This window comes from Coturnix japonica, chromosome 6 (assembly GCF_001577835.2).
Source record: "Coturnix japonica isolate 7356 chromosome 6, Coturnix japonica 2.1, whole genome shotgun sequence".
Lineage (NCBI taxonomy): Eukaryota > Metazoa > Chordata > Aves > Galliformes > Phasianidae > Coturnix > Coturnix japonica.
In genome coordinates, this window is record NC_029521.1 from 16,747,627 (window position 1) to 16,765,356 (window position 17,730).

The following is a 17,730-nucleotide window of genomic DNA, read 5'->3' on the forward strand; positions in this document are numbered from 1 at the left end:
TAATTGTCAAATGCTGGCTGACATGCTAAAATATGTATTTCCAAATGAGACAACAAAATGATCTCCTGAATGAGGTTCTGAAGCACATCTACATTTAGGTTAAAAGTGCCCCAACAGCCCCCAGCAGAATGTGCCAGCTGGGAAGGTAATCACCTGTGCCATAAACTGCTTGTAAGGTTCTCCTCAAAGGCCTCTCTGTTGGGCAGGTGCTGAGCTGAGTGGATTAGAGGGGATGAGGAAAAGAGATGGCAGAGGAGCAGTGACAAGTATACTCTGTTTTGAATGAGGTGGCAGGGAAAATGGATTCCCAAAACCCAATGAGTGTCCTGTGAAAAATGGAAATGCCAAGTTTGGGACTGAAAACATTTTTATACTTCTTAGAATGAGCTCTGATATTTCTCACCAGTCAATTTGCCATCTCTGTTTCACTCTTCACAGTTCTGCTGCTTTTACAGACTTAAGACTTTTCTTAGTTACTTTCCCACCTGTTGATGTTGGAGCATCGTCCCCAGCCTTTAGCAACAGTTATCTCTATATTAATCAGTCTCTACAGATTAGAAATTAACTGCTTATGGAATGGACTCCTTACAACCCCATCTACAAAGTACAATTGCTTTTTCACCAAATATTCACCATGGTTCTCACTAAGGAAGCCTCAGTGGCATTAGGGTAGTATGGGGCACAGTCCTTTTGAGCCACAAGGAGCTTTTTTTGTTATGAACACATTTGTCGAAAGATTAACATTGTAATGCAGGAACTACATGCACTATAACAAAACAAAACAAAACCAAAAGAGAAGAAATCCTTATTGAATAAGCTGTTGGCAGCATGTGAACTACAGTAATTCCACCACCTCATTACTAAACAGCAGGGGACCGAACACAAGGGCTTATATCACCTTGGCTACCAGGTCAGTATTAATGAGGAAGGAATGTCAGTGTGACCATGGGCACCTCTCATATTCCTCTGTGCATGACAAACACAGGAAAATAGGACAGAGCAAAGATATCTGCTGTCACCATACCTGAATGCAAATAGAGGATCTGCTACAGCAATACTATTAGCCAGAGATATGTCTGCTTCTTAAAAGGAATGTAGTGCAGATAAAAATAAAGTGAGCAGCTGAGGTACTAGGCATTCATCCACTTACTCATTTTGTTTTGATTTACATGTTATTTTTAATTTGCAGATATCTGGGGGGCACTCTAGAACTCCCACCATAACAACCTCCTCCCAAATCACAGGCAAAAGAGGAAATATTTCTGAGTATCACCTGCAGCAAAAGTTTTTCCCAACATCCCAGAACTTCAGAGCTTTATCCATAGCGCTCAGTGGAGCAGTGTTAAAAACATGCTTTGCAGCATGCCATATTTGGACTGTATGAGACCCAATGACTGCAGCCAAACCTCCCCTTCCACAGTGAGGTGAACAAGTTGCTGTGTGGTACAATCCCATGGAAAGACTGCCCCTCTTTGAAGGGAGGACCGTCTATTTTGATGTTCCTGCATTGCTTTCCCAACTGGACCAAGAAGGTGAGTGTCTCCTACCTGTAAGGACTCCTAATGATAAATAGAGATGCTCCAGGCTGGTGGCAAAGGAACTCAGAATTAGTCCAGCAGATGCGAGCAGCCCTCCTAGCATGATACCAACTTGGCAGGATACATGATTACTGATTAAACTCCCAAGCGGGGCTTCAAAGAAACAAAGATGGCAGTTAATAGCAGGTTCTCAGATACAGTTCATCACAACAATCATCAAGAGAAATCAGACAAAACAGTGATCGGGATAGCCTTTCATTAGCCTCCCTTACTAGAATGGGGTGAGCATCAAAAACCTAGAATTGTTTTCCGGGAAGTTGGGATAAAACTGAAGTTTACAGTAGCTCTTTCAGCAGATCAAAGTCATTGTGTGGCACAACTACTCTGCAGATTTGGGGGTCAGGGGAGGCCATAGCAACAACTAGAACAGCCCACGCTGTTCTTTAATCCATGCTTACAACTGCAGAGACCTTCCTCAACCTGCAATCTGTACTTCAGCCCTGGATAACTTCAAGCAACCTTTCTGAGGGCTCTGTGTCAGACATAGATGGAAGAGGTCTCACACCATCTGACCACCCCCAGAGCCACCAGACTTGCCTTGCACTTCTCCAACAATGACAGTTTCCAGATCACCCTATCTCTACCAGGGAATGTCATCACCAGCTCTCTCCCTCCCTGTTGCTGTGTCTTGTTTCAGCTGTGTCCCTGTGCCTTCAAGGCAATGGCCGTAGATTAACCCTTCTACAGCAGGTTCAGGTCCTGTATTTCCACCTAATTGCACAGTTTTGAAGTAAAATCCTGAGAAATTCAATACAACTGTTGAACTGATGCATGTAATTCGTAGTAGCACAGAATTTTCTTTTAAATGAAAATAGCATTTGTTAACACAAGTTAGCTAAAATGAAGAGGATGTGACTTGATCCAAAGGCAAAAAGTACAGCCTGTGCTAATTCCCAAATATGATTCCAATCAATAGACAAAAGAAATGTGCTCAGTTAGCAGCTCTCAAACACAGCTTGTCCCATTAGACCTTGTACATTTCTGCAAACTTAGATCATTTGACAAAACAAAATTCTGTTTCTTTTCTTTAGTGTGAAGGCACACCCTTCCTGCTCAACTACACTAGGGGAAAAGGCTTGGATATACTAGACCTCAGAGAGTCCACAGCATCCATCCTCCCCAGCCTACTGCACTGGCTGGTGAGTGACCCTGAAACAGATGGAGATGAAGAAAAAGCAATCACACTAATTGTAGAAATGCAATACACACCACAGAGCATCGTGGCACAGTCGACAATGGAGTGGATCCAAGCTGTTCTGGCATAATCCTGCCCAAAATATGCCTGGAACTCCACAAAGAAAATGGAGATGCACCTAAAGAAGAAAATATGAACACCAAACTGTTGAAGATTACCTCTCAGGAAGCAATAGTCTCATACTTCAGGGATAAAGAGAACTTGCTTGAAGGTCCTCTCCAGGCCCCAACAACAATCAAATCTGTGGTTTGCCTGGATCCCAACTGGAGGGAGATATTTTTAAAGTTGCAAAGGGGTATTGGAAATGAAGATAATTAATGTATGTGACACAAGACATGAAATGGTGCATGCAAGTTTAGTAATCCCAACAGAATTCCATGTAAAATACCTACGTTGCTGTGATTCAAGCAGGAAAGAATCCTCACTTTGCATTGGCAACAACAGAATCACAAAGTGGCACCCAGCTATGATCCCAACAGGGGGCTTAGACAGGCTGATTTAGAACATATTTCAGACAGGTCAGACTAATCCAGAGGGATTATCAACATTAAACACCACATTTCTTACTGCGGTATTTGCTGCTAGATTTTTACAATTCATTTTTCAACTGAAATAAAACGGAAGCTGTAACTATCACTAGCAATTTATAGCTACATAATGATGTACACAAAGCTCAGCTACTGTTCCTGACTTACATGCTTGCTCACTGAAATAGTACTCATGCCTATGCAAGCAGAGCAGGTCTGGTATAGCACCTGTAGAACCAACACTGCCTATAGGTACATGTTCCTACATGTGGAAGTACAAAAATGGTAACAAGTGCAAAGCAACACCTTCAAGAGGACAAAATTACCACAGGAACCAACAGTCCTCCCAGTTCTTCTTTAAAACACCTCCAGGTGTGGTTACTCCACCCTGTTGCACAAGCACTAGTGTTTCACCTGCCTCTGCAGGGAACAGATAAAAGGCTGCAGGGTTTTGTTCCAGCCCCCAAGCAGCAGAGGAGATCCCTTTTTCCTCTCTTTTCTTTCTCCTGTAATCCATGGATGGTCACTATCTTCATCTTTTTTCTTGCATATATTTCACTTTCATATGTTCTCCAGATGTTCAACACTCATCAGATTATTTCTCATGCTCTTTCACATTTCATATGTGGAAAGGGAAAGAAATCCACTGGGAAATCTTCTGTCATTATGGAACAAGTATGTTTGCAAGAAGAAACTACCACCATGTTAACATTCACATGTCCCTTTTGTGATGTTTATTCCAAGCTCCTCATGTTCCTACACCTGTCAGTTTTACTTTAAACGAGATGTGAATGTGAAGTAGGAAATGCTGTGTTTGTGTTACACTGCCTGGCCAAGAAGTTGCTGCCTCAGCATTTCCCTCACCAGAGTGCCTGTCTCTGCTTAACACAGCTTAATGTCCACCTTCACAGGGAGCGGGCTCCTGCTGACAACAAAGCAACCCAGCAGCAGCTGTAGAAGCCATATCACCCCAAACATACACAACACATTTGTGCAAGGCAGCTGTCTCTTCCTATTCTTTCAGCTTTTGAGAAATACTGTTGACGTGAAAGAAGAAAAGAGGTAGCACCACAGCAGGCCAAAGCTGAGCAGCCGCCCCTTTACCTCGTCACAGCCCTGGTGCAGATAGTGACCAGGAAGCAGCCGGCCACGATCATCCAGCCCCAGCCACCATCAGGTGGGCCAGCACGCGGGGCCATGTTGTCGCAGGCTGATGCTTCTCTTCCTCTCCCCTCAGCGCTGCTGTTTGGCTCCCATCACCACACACCAGGGAAGGTGAGCCCAGGGGCTGCTCGCCATCTGCAAAGAAACAGGCAGAGAACAGTCAGGGTACAGAGCTGTGAAATGTAAAGGTGAGCTTTCCTTCTAGACACAAGGTATTAACATCTGTTAGAAGAAAGGCTGAGTTATCAGAACTTGTTCTCACGTGTGGTATCTTACATCAGCAGCTGCACCCTATCACACAGCAGGCCTTTGCCCACAGGTGTAAGTCACCCAGCTGCTGGGTGCTGCAGTGCTCCAGCCCCACACACCAGTCCCTGGACTTTATTTCAAACTGCAGCCTCTGATCAAGGCAGCTCTGGTACACTGCTTAATGCAAAATTCACGTTTGAGGGAATAGATTTTATCCTTTGTGTAGCTTGCTAAGGCGGGAATTGAGTCCAAAAGCTGATGTCTGTGCTGTAGTACGGGGCACCTGAACCTTTGCCACCTCACACCAGTGTGTGCATGTCAACGCTTTCAAGCAGTGATTTAAAGCAGCCATGTCTGAAACAGTATTCCTATCAGCAGACAAAAACACCCATAAAAAGATGCCAAAACTCTATGAAACTGCCATCCAACTACTTAAGCTGAGAGGGCTACCAAGATATAACCATCTCTGTGTATTCCTCGTGTACAGTTTATTTGCTCCTGTTGCTCCTCAGACAGCAAACTCTCACTTATTTTACTTGAGGCAAAGAATCCTGTACTCTGTGAGTGTATTTGGAAAGACAAATGGTTGTTCTGTTTTCTCTCCTTGTATGATAGGATTTGCTAGTATTTATTTGTAAGTAAATATTTGTATAAAGCTGTCAGTGATTCCAAGCCCTAAGCTAAGCCAACTACAAGCATCAGAACATAAGCTAGCACACTCTTTATAACTCTCTCCTCCTCTATTGTCCCAAACATCCATTTCATAGTAAGTTAAATAGTATTTTGAAGTCTCTGCAAAGTCTATGTTATCCTCTCTGTTTATACAGATTCTAGCACAAGAGTGATCTTCACTGCAGCCTGAAGTACCATCCCAAACTAACATGCATTAATCAATTACAGGAGAGCTCATAGGTGATAGAAAGAAAATCCTAGCAACCTGTTTCACTTGTCACTTCCACAAAGCTCTGGAGAGATGCACATTTCTTCACAGTTCAAGAATGGGTCAGGTCTCAAACAGGACATATGACAGAGCTGTGTTTTGGATCACACAGAAGTGGTCACAGCAGCTCACAAAGATCAAACAAACACACAGCTGGGGTTATCAGAGCTTTTGAAAGCAGACCCAAATCTGGTATCTCATGCATGCTCCCAAGTGAGGGTAAAGGGTCCCAGCTGGAAGCGGTCTTTACAAGTTCATTCCCACAGCTGATAAGAAAAAAACACACAAAGTAAACAAGATCCAAGTGAGTTAAACATTTCAAACTTTGTCTTTGAGGTATTCAAGTGCTAGGACTCAAGCAAGTAAAAGATCAGTGAAGTTCCAGAGCAGTGACCAGGACAGTTTTCCTTTTCTGACACAACTTTTCAGTATGAAGCTAAATTTGCCTTGGCAGCTGACAGAACATTCTAAGCAGCCTGTTAGATGCACAAATGATCACTGTCCTCCTCACAAGCCTTGTGACTTCTTCCTTGGAATGTAAAGTTCAGCTTTAGACCTTACCTATTCACTTCAACACAGACATGCAGCACTACATGGACCAGTGTATACCTACACCCTCCTATCCCACTATGTTTGGAAACAGACAAAAACAAAACATGCTCTCGTGAGGAACCTTACGGACAAATTGAGGACAAAAGGTAGAATAGATTGGTTAATGCAGTAAGAAAAGAAAGCATGTGTGCAGGCAAAGTAGAATAGCATTGCTCACAAATTCTATGCTAAGAGACTGTTACAGAAGCTGAAAAAGCATGTAGACAGAAGTTACAGGGCTCCAGGTGCGTGACACGGAAGACACATCCATGGATTTGCTACTTGCTACTCACATTCTTTATTTGCTTTCCAGCATGTGCTGCAAATCTGTGAGCTGACCATACTTCTCATGCACTGAAAACTAGTAATGTCAGTTATCCACCCCTTTCTGTATAGCTCCAAGCAACAACTGCTGATTAAATACATGCAGCTATTAGATTGACAAGCTATCTGATGGTGAAGGCTGTGTCCTTACGTGATTCTTCAGCCTGGATCAGTGAATGACAAGAACAAAATGTGCAATATGATGGAAATAGCCATTTCCCTGTCTACATAGATGAAAACAAAATGCAACATTTTTGTGGGTATCCACTTCTAATCTAGTCACAAAAAAGCTGGTAGCCAATCTAGCATGAAGCCAGGCTGTCACAGATCTGTTACACCCTGGTTTGGCAATTAGGCCTCACATTACAACATTATCCTACCAAATTCATTTGAACAAGAGAGCAAGTAACATGCGGCAATCACACTTCATAGCCAACACTAGAGACCCCAAAAGTGGATTTACTGCAAGTTTAATCTGTTAAGTTCAAAATACCAGAGTGATTGAACAATCCCTGAAAATCCATGCCAGTCGCTCGAATTAACAGCATACTGATAAAATGCCATTGACATTTTACTGGCAATCAGGAATAACACAGTTTGGTGGAGCGTATATTGGCACATGATACATCCCAGATGGACCTCACGCAATCCAGACGTAACTTTGCAGCACCTTTTAGCATCTTGGATTTTGGATTGAAGCAATATATTTCACCATCCCCCCTGGAGGGATGGAAACTGCATTTCAAATTCTGATTATTAAGAGTGGAAAAGGAAGTTCCAGAAATGCCAGAAGAGATAACAATAACTCTGATTTATTATGCATGGTACAGTAAAGTAAAAAATATACATACCATCTTTCAGAGGAGTCTACAGGCTTCAATCTGAGAGTCTCAATTCATTTTTAAATACACAGCAATAGCTGAGTGCCAGGAGTTCAGCCTGGGTCCCTGGCCTAACCTCCCAGACAACTTTCAGTAGGGTGTGAGACCCCAGTTTGCGTTTTAGTTGTTTATAAGCACACCTGTGAAGAGTTTGATGACGTACCAAGCTAAGCAAACACAGATTAGGTACTTGGTTACATGATCATTTGTCAATTTTATTCCCACAGAATCCTCCCTGCCAACACACACACCAACAGCAAACATTAAATGAGGCTACAAGCAACTGAAAACAGCTACATTAGAGATGTCTGGCAAACACAGCAACAGAAAACCCATAGTGGGATCTGTGCAAACCACCCCCTTGATTTCAGGGAGTACTGTGTTACAGCCACTGAACTAAGTTAAACAATTACCTTTCTTCTTGCTGCATGACACTAATGAATACTCAGTATGACATCCTAGCAAGCGTATGCTGAAGTTAGAAAACTTTGCTGGCTTACGCCCCAATGTTATTTCCTAATTATCTATGCCATAAACAGTACAGATTGTAGCCTCTGCTAATGAACACAGAGACATAAAGGCCATTCCTTTTGTGATCTCCTATCTCCCCTGTTCCTTGGCTGGCTCTCACGTTCTGTCTTAACCATGCAGTGCGGAAGACCCTTGCTATATATGTTGTGTAGTTAATCATCCCTCAGGGGTTGGCCTCATTCTATGCAACAGGTAAATAAACACAGGATCCCACACACCAATAGATACCTGTTTGGCAATACAGAAATGTGCACAGGACAAGAACTTTCTCTCAGAATCAGTGCAAAATTTAACTACATACAAACACACATGTTGTACATGCCTTTCTGTGCTTTCACTGTGACAACAGTGGAGCTGAGCCTGAGAAACTCACACCAGCCTATGTCTCAGCACCTGGCCACACTCCCACAGCAGGTTCACTCGCACAGAGGAATCTGAACTCTGTTTTTCTTGTGAACAGCAACATACACAGGCACTATGAGAACATTTGTACGGGCAAATTTATGAAGTAGAAAGCAGCCTAAGCACAGCTGGAGAAAATCCATTAGTGCTTAGAGTGAAAGGTAAGGGTCCAGCTATGATTACCCTGTTCACGTACCTCCAGGCTACTGCTAATATTTTCCTCCAGTTGCCCTATTCTCATAGCTCCCTAGGATAGATTTACTGTATTTCTTACTTGTCTTTTAGGATTTATCGAGCATAAACTAATTGTAGGTCTTTGCTACATTTATTCATGTTAACCTCTTGCTCTCATTTTCTTTTTCCCTTCCCTCAACAGCTGTATCTTTAATAAAAAATACAACTATGACGTTAGAAAAACAAACATAGCACTGAAGGAGCAGTAAAGGGTGTGAGAGAACACTAAAATGTTAGAGAACAGAAAGAAACACTGTACATATTCAGTGATAGTGGACAATGAGACACGTAAAGTTTAGTGTCTCCCATGCTTTGAAAGAGTTCATTTCTTCAGTATGCCTTGCATGATCATGGATGGTGTCATCTGTAACTGTAGATCTGCTCTACAGAAATGGCTTTACCTCAGCAGCAGATGAAAGGAAAGACAAAAAAGGGAAACAACCCTCTCTATGCCACCACCTTGTCCTAGGTGTCTCACCACACAGGGTCAGACCTTCCTTTCCCACTGAACAGCCACAGGCATGCCAGCCCCTTAACCCACCTCCTACACACCACCAAACACAGCAGAGCACATTCAAATAGGACACAGGAGATGGTGACAGACACACAACTGCCCATCAGCTGGGTGGCCTAAAAAACAGCCTCCTTTTGTCTTTTTAACCCCTTGCAGTTGCACACCATGGTAGGAATCTCAGTCAGTGGTCTGGCAGCAATTCCAAGGTGTTCTTACATACATGGGAAGTAAATGAACTCTAATTCTGTACATTACTTGGCATTCATAGGTTATTTCTAATCAGGTATATTTTTCCCACAGAAGAGCTGTCCCATTCTGCACCCAGGGTCAGCTATTTAACTGAAAAATAACAGCTTGTTTTGACTTCTGCTGAGAGCATTTATCAAGAATCGCAGGATTATGACTTCCTGTTTCAAAATGACCCCAGAGGTCCCTTCCAACTCTATGTGCCTAAATAAAAATACCTCATTAAGCATCTCAAGGCTGCCACTCTGTATCCTCAGCTTTCCCCTCTGCTTAATGGTGGCTTTGCCTGAAGTCCAGCCAAAATGTTATGCTCTCCTAACACAGGCAGACTGCTCCACTGAAATCCTCCTTGTGTGAACCAGAAATCTTGAGTATTATGGGTATATATGTAAGCAGAATACACAGTTACCTTCTCAGTATATCTCCGCAAACTCAGTTCCTCTCCAGCAGTTCAACAAATGGTTATTACCCACCTGAAATTCACTTAGAGAGTTGTACTAGAAACAAAGCAAACAAACAAATAAATAAACCCTATTTCTAACTGCTGCCACAGTATTAAGACAAGAAGATTACCACAGCAGATTTTCCTGTGTGTTTCATCCTTTGTCCAGTTTTTGATGTGTAGTGTATCTTAATCAATCTGGATACTCTGCACATTTGTAACCTGTAATCTTAGAAAGGGTTTCCCTGTGACTCCAGATAAAAGCAGCATGAACAGTCTATTTATATTCTGATAGTGCTTCAGGACTTCTAATCAAGAAATGTGGGTCACGATACTAGGCATCACACCCATATTTAATAAAGTTTGCTATCCAAGATGTCTCAGGATAGAGAAGACAAAATGTGAGAGTACAGTTGCATGAACTGCCATCCCTCAGGATGCTGAGCAGCAGACATTGTTCATTTGCTTGAGTTTGTGCCTGTGGAGAAGACATAACTGCTGAACAGGACAGACTGACTGGAGCATAGATGTGGGGCCTGGAAAGCAGGAAGGAAAGTAAAGGGATGCTAAAAAAGCAAGTCAAGGAGGGAGGTACTGAAGCAGTGTGTAGCTGAGTGGGGCAGTGCAAACAATGGGCAGGAGCTGAGAAATCTTTTTATACAAGAGTACAAGAGTGAAGGTACTCAGAGCTGAAACACAGAAGAAATGGCAGAAGCAAAGGCTGCAGAAGGACACAAGAGCCCATCAGTCATTGCTCTGCTGAGTGGCACAATGCTGACAACTCTGGGAGAGGAAGAGCCATGCTGCCACCCACCATCAGTGCTTCACAGCTCTGAGCTGTTCACACGTGCAATTTGCCAGAAATCACTAAACCAAATGGTGTGTCCAGAGCTCTACCAGAAATATTTATTGTCTGCTAGGCCAGGAGTATATGGGGGAGCATAAGATAATGACACAATTATCTGATGCTAATTATTCTTTTATTATGTTAAGGTGTTCATAACAGTGATTAATCATTTTGTCAAACATTTCTCATTTGTAGTTTAAGTAGGTGATGCTCTAGTCACTTTCTGAGCCATTGCTACTGGTTTGAGAAATGAGCTAATCTGGATCGGGAACTTAATAATATACCATTATGCCCTTAAACAAATATTAATATATGACCATGGCTGTTTGGAAATGCTGAAAAGGCTTTTTATTCAGTGGTCTTCAGCTGGCTTTTTCCCTGCAGCTGCTGTATTAATTTTTCCATGTTCAGGATAATTTTACCACCACTGCAAAGCTGCCATGCAACATGTGGAACAGGACAGATTTTGCAGACTGTCAAGTAGTCTGTTTGGGGAAATTATTGCTCTTGCCTTCTTTTACTGTCGCTGCACACCGCATTCCACATCTAGGTAAGAGGGATCCAAAATCGCTCAGATGAATAACATCTGCACTCATAGTTCTCAAGATATCAATCAAAAAGCATTGCTTTCTAATGAGAAGGCTGATGATCATTTTAGAAAACAAATTCTGCACGTACCGAACAAGTTAACCAGAAGACTGCCTCTATTTGCCTGATGTTCCAGGGCTGCTGTTAGCAGCAATTCATTTTATTTTCCTTCAATATGGATTTGTTTGCAGAAACTAACCAGGCATGAAAAGGCAAGGCAGGCTATTTCCTTTCACTCACACAAGCTTACATTTTGAGAGAAACCTATTAGGATCCTTAATGCCATATGTGCTCTTCTACTGGACAACACACACCATATGATACCAAACTGAAACCAGAACCATTATTTTTCTTAGAAGGCTTACAGCTGAAACCACAAGCCCAGTAAAATTATGATAGTTCTATTTTAATCTCAATGTCTCTATTTTTTGTTTGTTTACTTTTAATAAGGATAATATACAATTACTGTACATAACATACTGCACTACTATAATCTCCAGCAGTAATAGAAGGAAATCTTTGACTAAGGGAAATATGTGTGGTATATACAGATACATATTTTGAAAGGTTAATTCCAATTAACCTTAAACCACCTAAATGTGAGAGCAGTATCATGTACAACACAAACACCGTGTGAATGAGTCAAATACACACATTGCAAAATAGGTAGCCAGGCAACACACACCCAGTTTTATTCTAAGAGTTGAACACACTGAACCGATGGCTTTTGGAAGCACAAAAGACAAGCCCATGCCAAGCCTCAGCCTCACAGGAACATCCTGCTGCTCAGCCTCACAGCTGGGGTGACCTACAGCCAAAGGTCCTTGTTCAATGTCTTTTCCAACCTGAGAATTCTACGATTCAAATTAACAAACCTCTCCTTAAATGCCAGCATTTAGTTTTTGAAAAGAGTTGCCAGGAATGGTGACACCCCCATTTACTTTACATTAGCTGTCATGACTTGGCCAGTCTTACTCTGGTCTAAAATGCCCTCTGCAATATAAAAATTTTCCTCCTTTGGTCAGTAATATCAGTATCCAATATGATAAAGGCAGACATATTTGCTACCAAGGCCTTCTGCATTTTAATAGAAGACAAAATGATTCATATGTGAATTAGTTCAGCTGAGAGCAATCATATGTTATTTTGATAAGATTATCAGGAAACAATAGACTTCCTAACCAGCCCAAGGGAAGCCAGGACTTTATCTGCCATGAGGATAAAATGAAAGCACGTGCCTTCACTGCACTCTAGATGTTCTAAGAGTGAGAAACTTCTGAAAATGACAACACAGAAGCTACCAAGCTGGGAAGGAAACATCAAACGCTTCTCTGAAAGACAAGGGAACAGATGGAGGTCAAGGGAAAAAAATGATACTTTGTTAGCTATAAAAAGTAAACCTCTCTCTGATGAGGAAGAACATGACTGACTGCACGCACGATGTGTAAAAATGCATCTACTCACCAGTAACACAGCGTCTTAGTGAAATCAAATCCTCTGAAAGTTAACAAACAACCAACACGTCTTCAGCAGATCAGCACATTCTTCATGCTCAGTCTTCCATTCGGCCTCTCCAAGCTGCATTTCAACCAGATCCAGAAACTTCTTTTAGTTCTTAGGAAATCTTAAAAGCTTCAAGAAAAGTGCCTCTGACGAGTGCATATTGATGCAGCTGCTTGATTACATCATTTGCAGGAAAGACCAGCAAGAACTTTCCATGCTACTTAGGGGTGTACTTCTAATTACTGCAGCCCAGATCTACAGCTTCCCAGTTTTATGTCAAAGGATAACTTTTTCTTCACAGAGAACATGGAGTTTTTTTGGTAAGTGAAGCACAAGAAGCCAACCTGCCCTGTTACAAATGTTTTATTTTTGCTTTCCAGATTTCTATCCATTTAAAAATTCCTTTCTATTACTTTTCTGGTGTTCCTGTAGAGCTCCTCAGTTTTTATCCCATCAACTCCATACACACACCGAACTGTCAGCAAGCAAAATGTCAGAGCAAGTTTTCTCACAAACACTTCTATGTTCACATTCAAGGAACTTGGGGAGAAGTAACTAGATAGAATGCTTGAAGAAATAGCCAACCACAAGAGGTAAGGGATTGGCTTAACTATTAAAGAGACCAAGGACAAGAAAGGCACCTTTGCAACAGAAACCCGGGGGGCTTGTGGCAGAAAATCCAACTTGTAAGCAGGGAGGGCTGAAGTACTACAGAAGTGAACACTGAGCTGCATTAGGAAGAATTAGACAGAAGGAAAACAGGAAACCAGTATCACCACATTGTATCATGCTTTTCTTTTCTCTTCAACGGCTACACTGAAAAGGCACAGATGGCTATAGGAGAGGAAGAGTGCATACAGAGCAGCAAGACATGGCATTAGGGAGTTATCTTGCATTTAGACAGCCACGATAAGAGAGACCATAAATGGCAAAATGTTAAAGGACTTAAAAAGGGGGAAAAGAAAGAAAGAGACTGATGTTATCTACAAAACAAAAAAACAGAAATGTCTCTAAGAACCAGTCACAAAAGAATTGATTAAAAGGCTCTATTCCTTCCCATTAAACTCAGTCCTCCCCATTGGAACAGCAAAACATTTACGACCACAAGACCAACTCAGCCTGCCCAACATCCCATAAAACACCCAAACACTCCTATCAGCAGACTCACAAATGGAAACACTTCAGACACAGACTGTGCAGGCGCTGCCACTTAACATGACCCCACAGACCAACTATGGGCCATTTATCACAGCATTCTGAACAGTTACCCAGAAACTACTGCATTAGGAAGCGTACACTACCAAACACCTGGCCAAGATATTCAAGAAAATTCTGCAGAAGTAAGGATAGGCCCCCGAGCTGGTACTGCACTCCTAGAGCAGTTCTGAAGAAGAAAAAAACCCTCAATCCTCAAACTTCGATCTCACTTTCCTTCCTGACATTATTGGTTAAGGAGCCATCATGAAGAAATGCAAGTGCCAGCTGTTCAGATGGGGCAGTCACATACATACCATTTGTCACCGTGTGTGACAACTTGGGAACCAAAACACAAGAGATTTCAAAGGACTCAATAAATATCCTCTTATCTTGTTATCCTGACCAACCTTGTAATTGTCCCTCAACTAGATCCCATTATCAATAATCCTTTCAGTGACATTGGTTTTACTTTAAGCAGCATTAAGACACGGAACGTCACAATAAAAATAAGAACGATCAGACAGTAAGAATTACTTCCAACACTTCTTTAAATTCTCAGTAATAGAGAGTGATATTCCTTAAAATCTTTTCCAGATGAAATGAAAAGAAAAAGAACAGAATATACTGTTGGGTTCTTTTCTTCTTTTTCGGGAGCTATTTGCAATGGAAATTCACCCCATCTAGGGAGTAAACTATTATGAGAACCTCAAATTACTTAAACTGCAGTTTCTGAATTACCTGAAAGAGTAACCTGGGGTATTTCAAAGAACTGTTGTTACAGGGAACTGTTGGTTTACCCCTAAGTTCATTGACATTGCAATAATGAAAGATAACCTTGAGCTCATGTCAAAAAAAAAGAACAAAATTTAAGGGAAAATTTGATTAATATCTTAGATTTGCTGAGAAATACCTGAGTTGAGCTTCCTTTATCAGTAAAGTAACACTGGTATATGGAAATACATTGCTAGCAACTTCTGCCTAAGAACCTGTTTTCTGAACAAAGCTCTGTTCAGCCTGCATCCGTCAAATCCTGCATTGTTACATCATGCCCCCCTTGTGCAGGCATTTCAGTTAGGTCAGGCTGTGTTAGACAAACTCTAAGTGACAATAAACTTTCAAATTCACCTAAAGAAAAAAAAAACAACCAAAAACTTTTTTTTTTTTTCAATTCAGTCCACAAATGACAAATGCCAGCTGACTTCACTTACCTCCATAAAACACTCTGCTTGCTTTCACACATCACTTCTTACTGTCACCACCTTCACAGCCTCTTCCTTTCATTCTTTCCCCAACCATTTGTTGGGTAGTGTGTCAGTGCAAGCTGCATAGTCCTTTACTGCCAGTGATATATAACCAACACCATTTTCTTGGTTGTTTCATTCCTTAAGAGCAACAAAGCTAATGTCACCTAATATTCACAGAGTATGAGTTTTCACACATCTCCCAAAAACTGCTTCCTCATCTAGTTGTACAAGACAGCAAAGTTGCCCACTAAGAGCTCTGTGTAGAAACGCCTCAGATGCCCACGCAACAGATCTGAGGTGAAACACTTCCTTCTCCTGCCCTTCTGGCACACCAACAGAGCCTGGACACTGACACATCATCACACAGGGGCTGTTTCTGTGCAGTGTGCCTCACAAGCACCATTACACTGTGTAGGTTTCTGCTCCTGTAAGATTACTCTTTCCACAGTTAAGTTAATTAAGAATAAACAAGCTTGCTGAGACTGTTGTATTTATTCCCACAAACTTGCTTTTCATCATGCTAGATGAATGGGCGCTGGCAGAAAGAACCCTAAATGGGATCAAGGTGAAATGCTGGCTTCGTGAACAGCAGCACATGGAGAACCAGGTATGGTTATATCACACCCTAAGTTACTTGTCCTCTCTTGCACTGTCTTACTGTGCTGTCCTATACACAGCTCCTCCAAATGCCTTAGCAAACCCAAATGGGAGCTGCCCAAAGGTTGAGCCCTGTGCCATGCTCCCACAGGACCTTGCTGTGCTGCTCATTTACTTGGTAGCTACAAACCAATCTGCAAAAAATGAAAACCAAGTTTGACCAATTTAATCCTGTTCTGAGTGCCAAGATTTTCACAGATTTAGGGTGGGCATCAGGTCCTCCAGTACAAAATAAATTGCTTTAGATGAGGAAACAGAACATAACAATTCCATACTCCATAACAAAACCAGCTTTTATACAAAAAGCTCTAGATGTTCCTGGAGCAAGGACTGACACCTCTCAGAGAAATTATTTGGCTGTTGTGTTCCCAGCTCCATCACAAGGGGAAGTGCTGCTGTTTTCAGCTCTTTCTGCCCAGCCCATTTCTGTGCCAACATTCTGTCTGCCCATAAGAACACTTTCTCCAACCCCTCAAATAAATGAGATACACTTTTGCTCATCAGATTTGCTACTTCTGACATCATGCCATAGCCACACCAAGGAACATTCAAGCTAATTAAATGCTGTTTCAGAACTTCAGTTAACAGAGAAAAACAGAACCAACAGACAGAGGACTGTTAATAAACACATTTCTCAAATGCCTATTGCCTTTATCTAGAAAAAAAACATTGTTGTTAGATGAAGCAGATCAGATAGCATGACTTCAAAGCTTTTACTTGTTTGGTTGGAAGAAAATGTATTTTAAGGGCAAAGTCATGTGAAAGCTAAACGTCCAACAGATTCAGCTAATAGGGAGAGAACCCTCCAGTACAGTAACATGCTGCGGGACTGGGCATGGCAGGTGATCATGGTGAAAAAGAGATGGGCAGTGATTTGTTACCCAAACTGACAGGACCTCAGCTGTAAGATGATGAGACAAGAGGGGAAAAAAAAACAACCATCACATAAACCCCCAAACCAAACACATTTCTTTCCCCCAGCCCCCAAAAATCCTGAAGCTGCTCCTGGTGAGGAGTGTAGTAAGAGCAACACATTCAAATGGGAATGTTGCAACAAATCAATTCCCTGAGAACTACTAAAAACATTAGGTTACTAATCTAGAAGGTAGCCTATGTAACAAAAACCACAAATACTTCCACAAAGTTCAGTATCGTAATGGTTCTAAAGCCAAGCACGGGTATTTACTGAATGCTGAGCCACCCCTGCACCGTCAGTGCCATGACCTAGCCCAGCAAACTCCAGTCTAAATGACTGAGAGACTGGATGCTTCAACTCAGACTGATAATGAGAGCCTCAAAGAAGGCTCAAGAAGACAAGGAGTTGTCAATCCAGTTACCCAAGTACCTTGGGACAGCACATGAGTAACACGTAGGACTTCACACAGGATCTCAGCCCACTGTGTCATCAGTGAGAGGAGTGGGCAAAGCTGGGACAGCAGCTGCAGCCAAGCAGAGCTCAGCCCTATCCCAACAGCTCCTAACTGCATGCCAACAGCTGCTGCACTGCCTGAACCAGCTCCAAGCCCCTCTGTCAATGGAGACTGAGGTTGTCAAACACAGCTTAAGGATGTAAGCCCTAAAAGGAACACGAGGAAGAGGTATCTGCCTGCATCAGCAGACTAAATTAGTATGTTTCAGTGGTCCTCAAGAAGTTCTCAAAGCCAAAGAAGTTTAAAGATGCACATACAGTGAACACTTAAATACAGAACTTATTAAGCAGTGTCCCAGAAATACACGACTTGTTAAATAAGAATCCAGAATGCTGTGGTCAGCAGGAAAACCATCTGGATCACACTGGACGTGCTATTTAAGAAGCTGAACAGCAGCACAGGCTCCAAGAAACCCCCATAGAGGCA

General features: G+C 42.0%; 1 protein-coding gene across 13 annotated transcripts in view; it reads right to left on the bottom strand.

The window, feature by feature from the left end:
- SLC16A12 (solute carrier family 16 member 12) overlaps positions 1 to 17,730 on the bottom strand; it is a 29,151-nt gene that overhangs the window by 5,374 nt on the left and 6,047 nt on the right. For 7 of the 13 annotated variants that reach the window (XM_032445251.1, XM_032445249.1, XM_032445250.1 and 4 more), the window contains 4 exons: positions 12,738 to 12,851; positions 4,425 to 4,619; positions 2,808 to 2,911; positions 1,548 to 1,691 (listed from right to left, as the gene is read on the bottom strand). In XM_032445251.1, the coding sequence (XP_032301142.1) occupies positions 1,548 to 1,691; positions 2,808 to 2,911; positions 4,425 to 4,519 (343 nt within the window). In that variant the 5' untranslated portion in view covers positions 4,520 to 4,619; positions 12,738 to 12,851. Of the gene's footprint in view, positions 1 to 1,547; positions 1,692 to 2,807; positions 2,912 to 2,951; positions 3,057 to 4,424; positions 4,620 to 7,439; positions 7,582 to 12,737; positions 12,852 to 17,730 lie in introns of those variants that run through there. The other 6 variants (XM_032445256.1, XM_032445254.1, XM_032445257.1 and 3 more) reach the window with 3 other exon arrangements.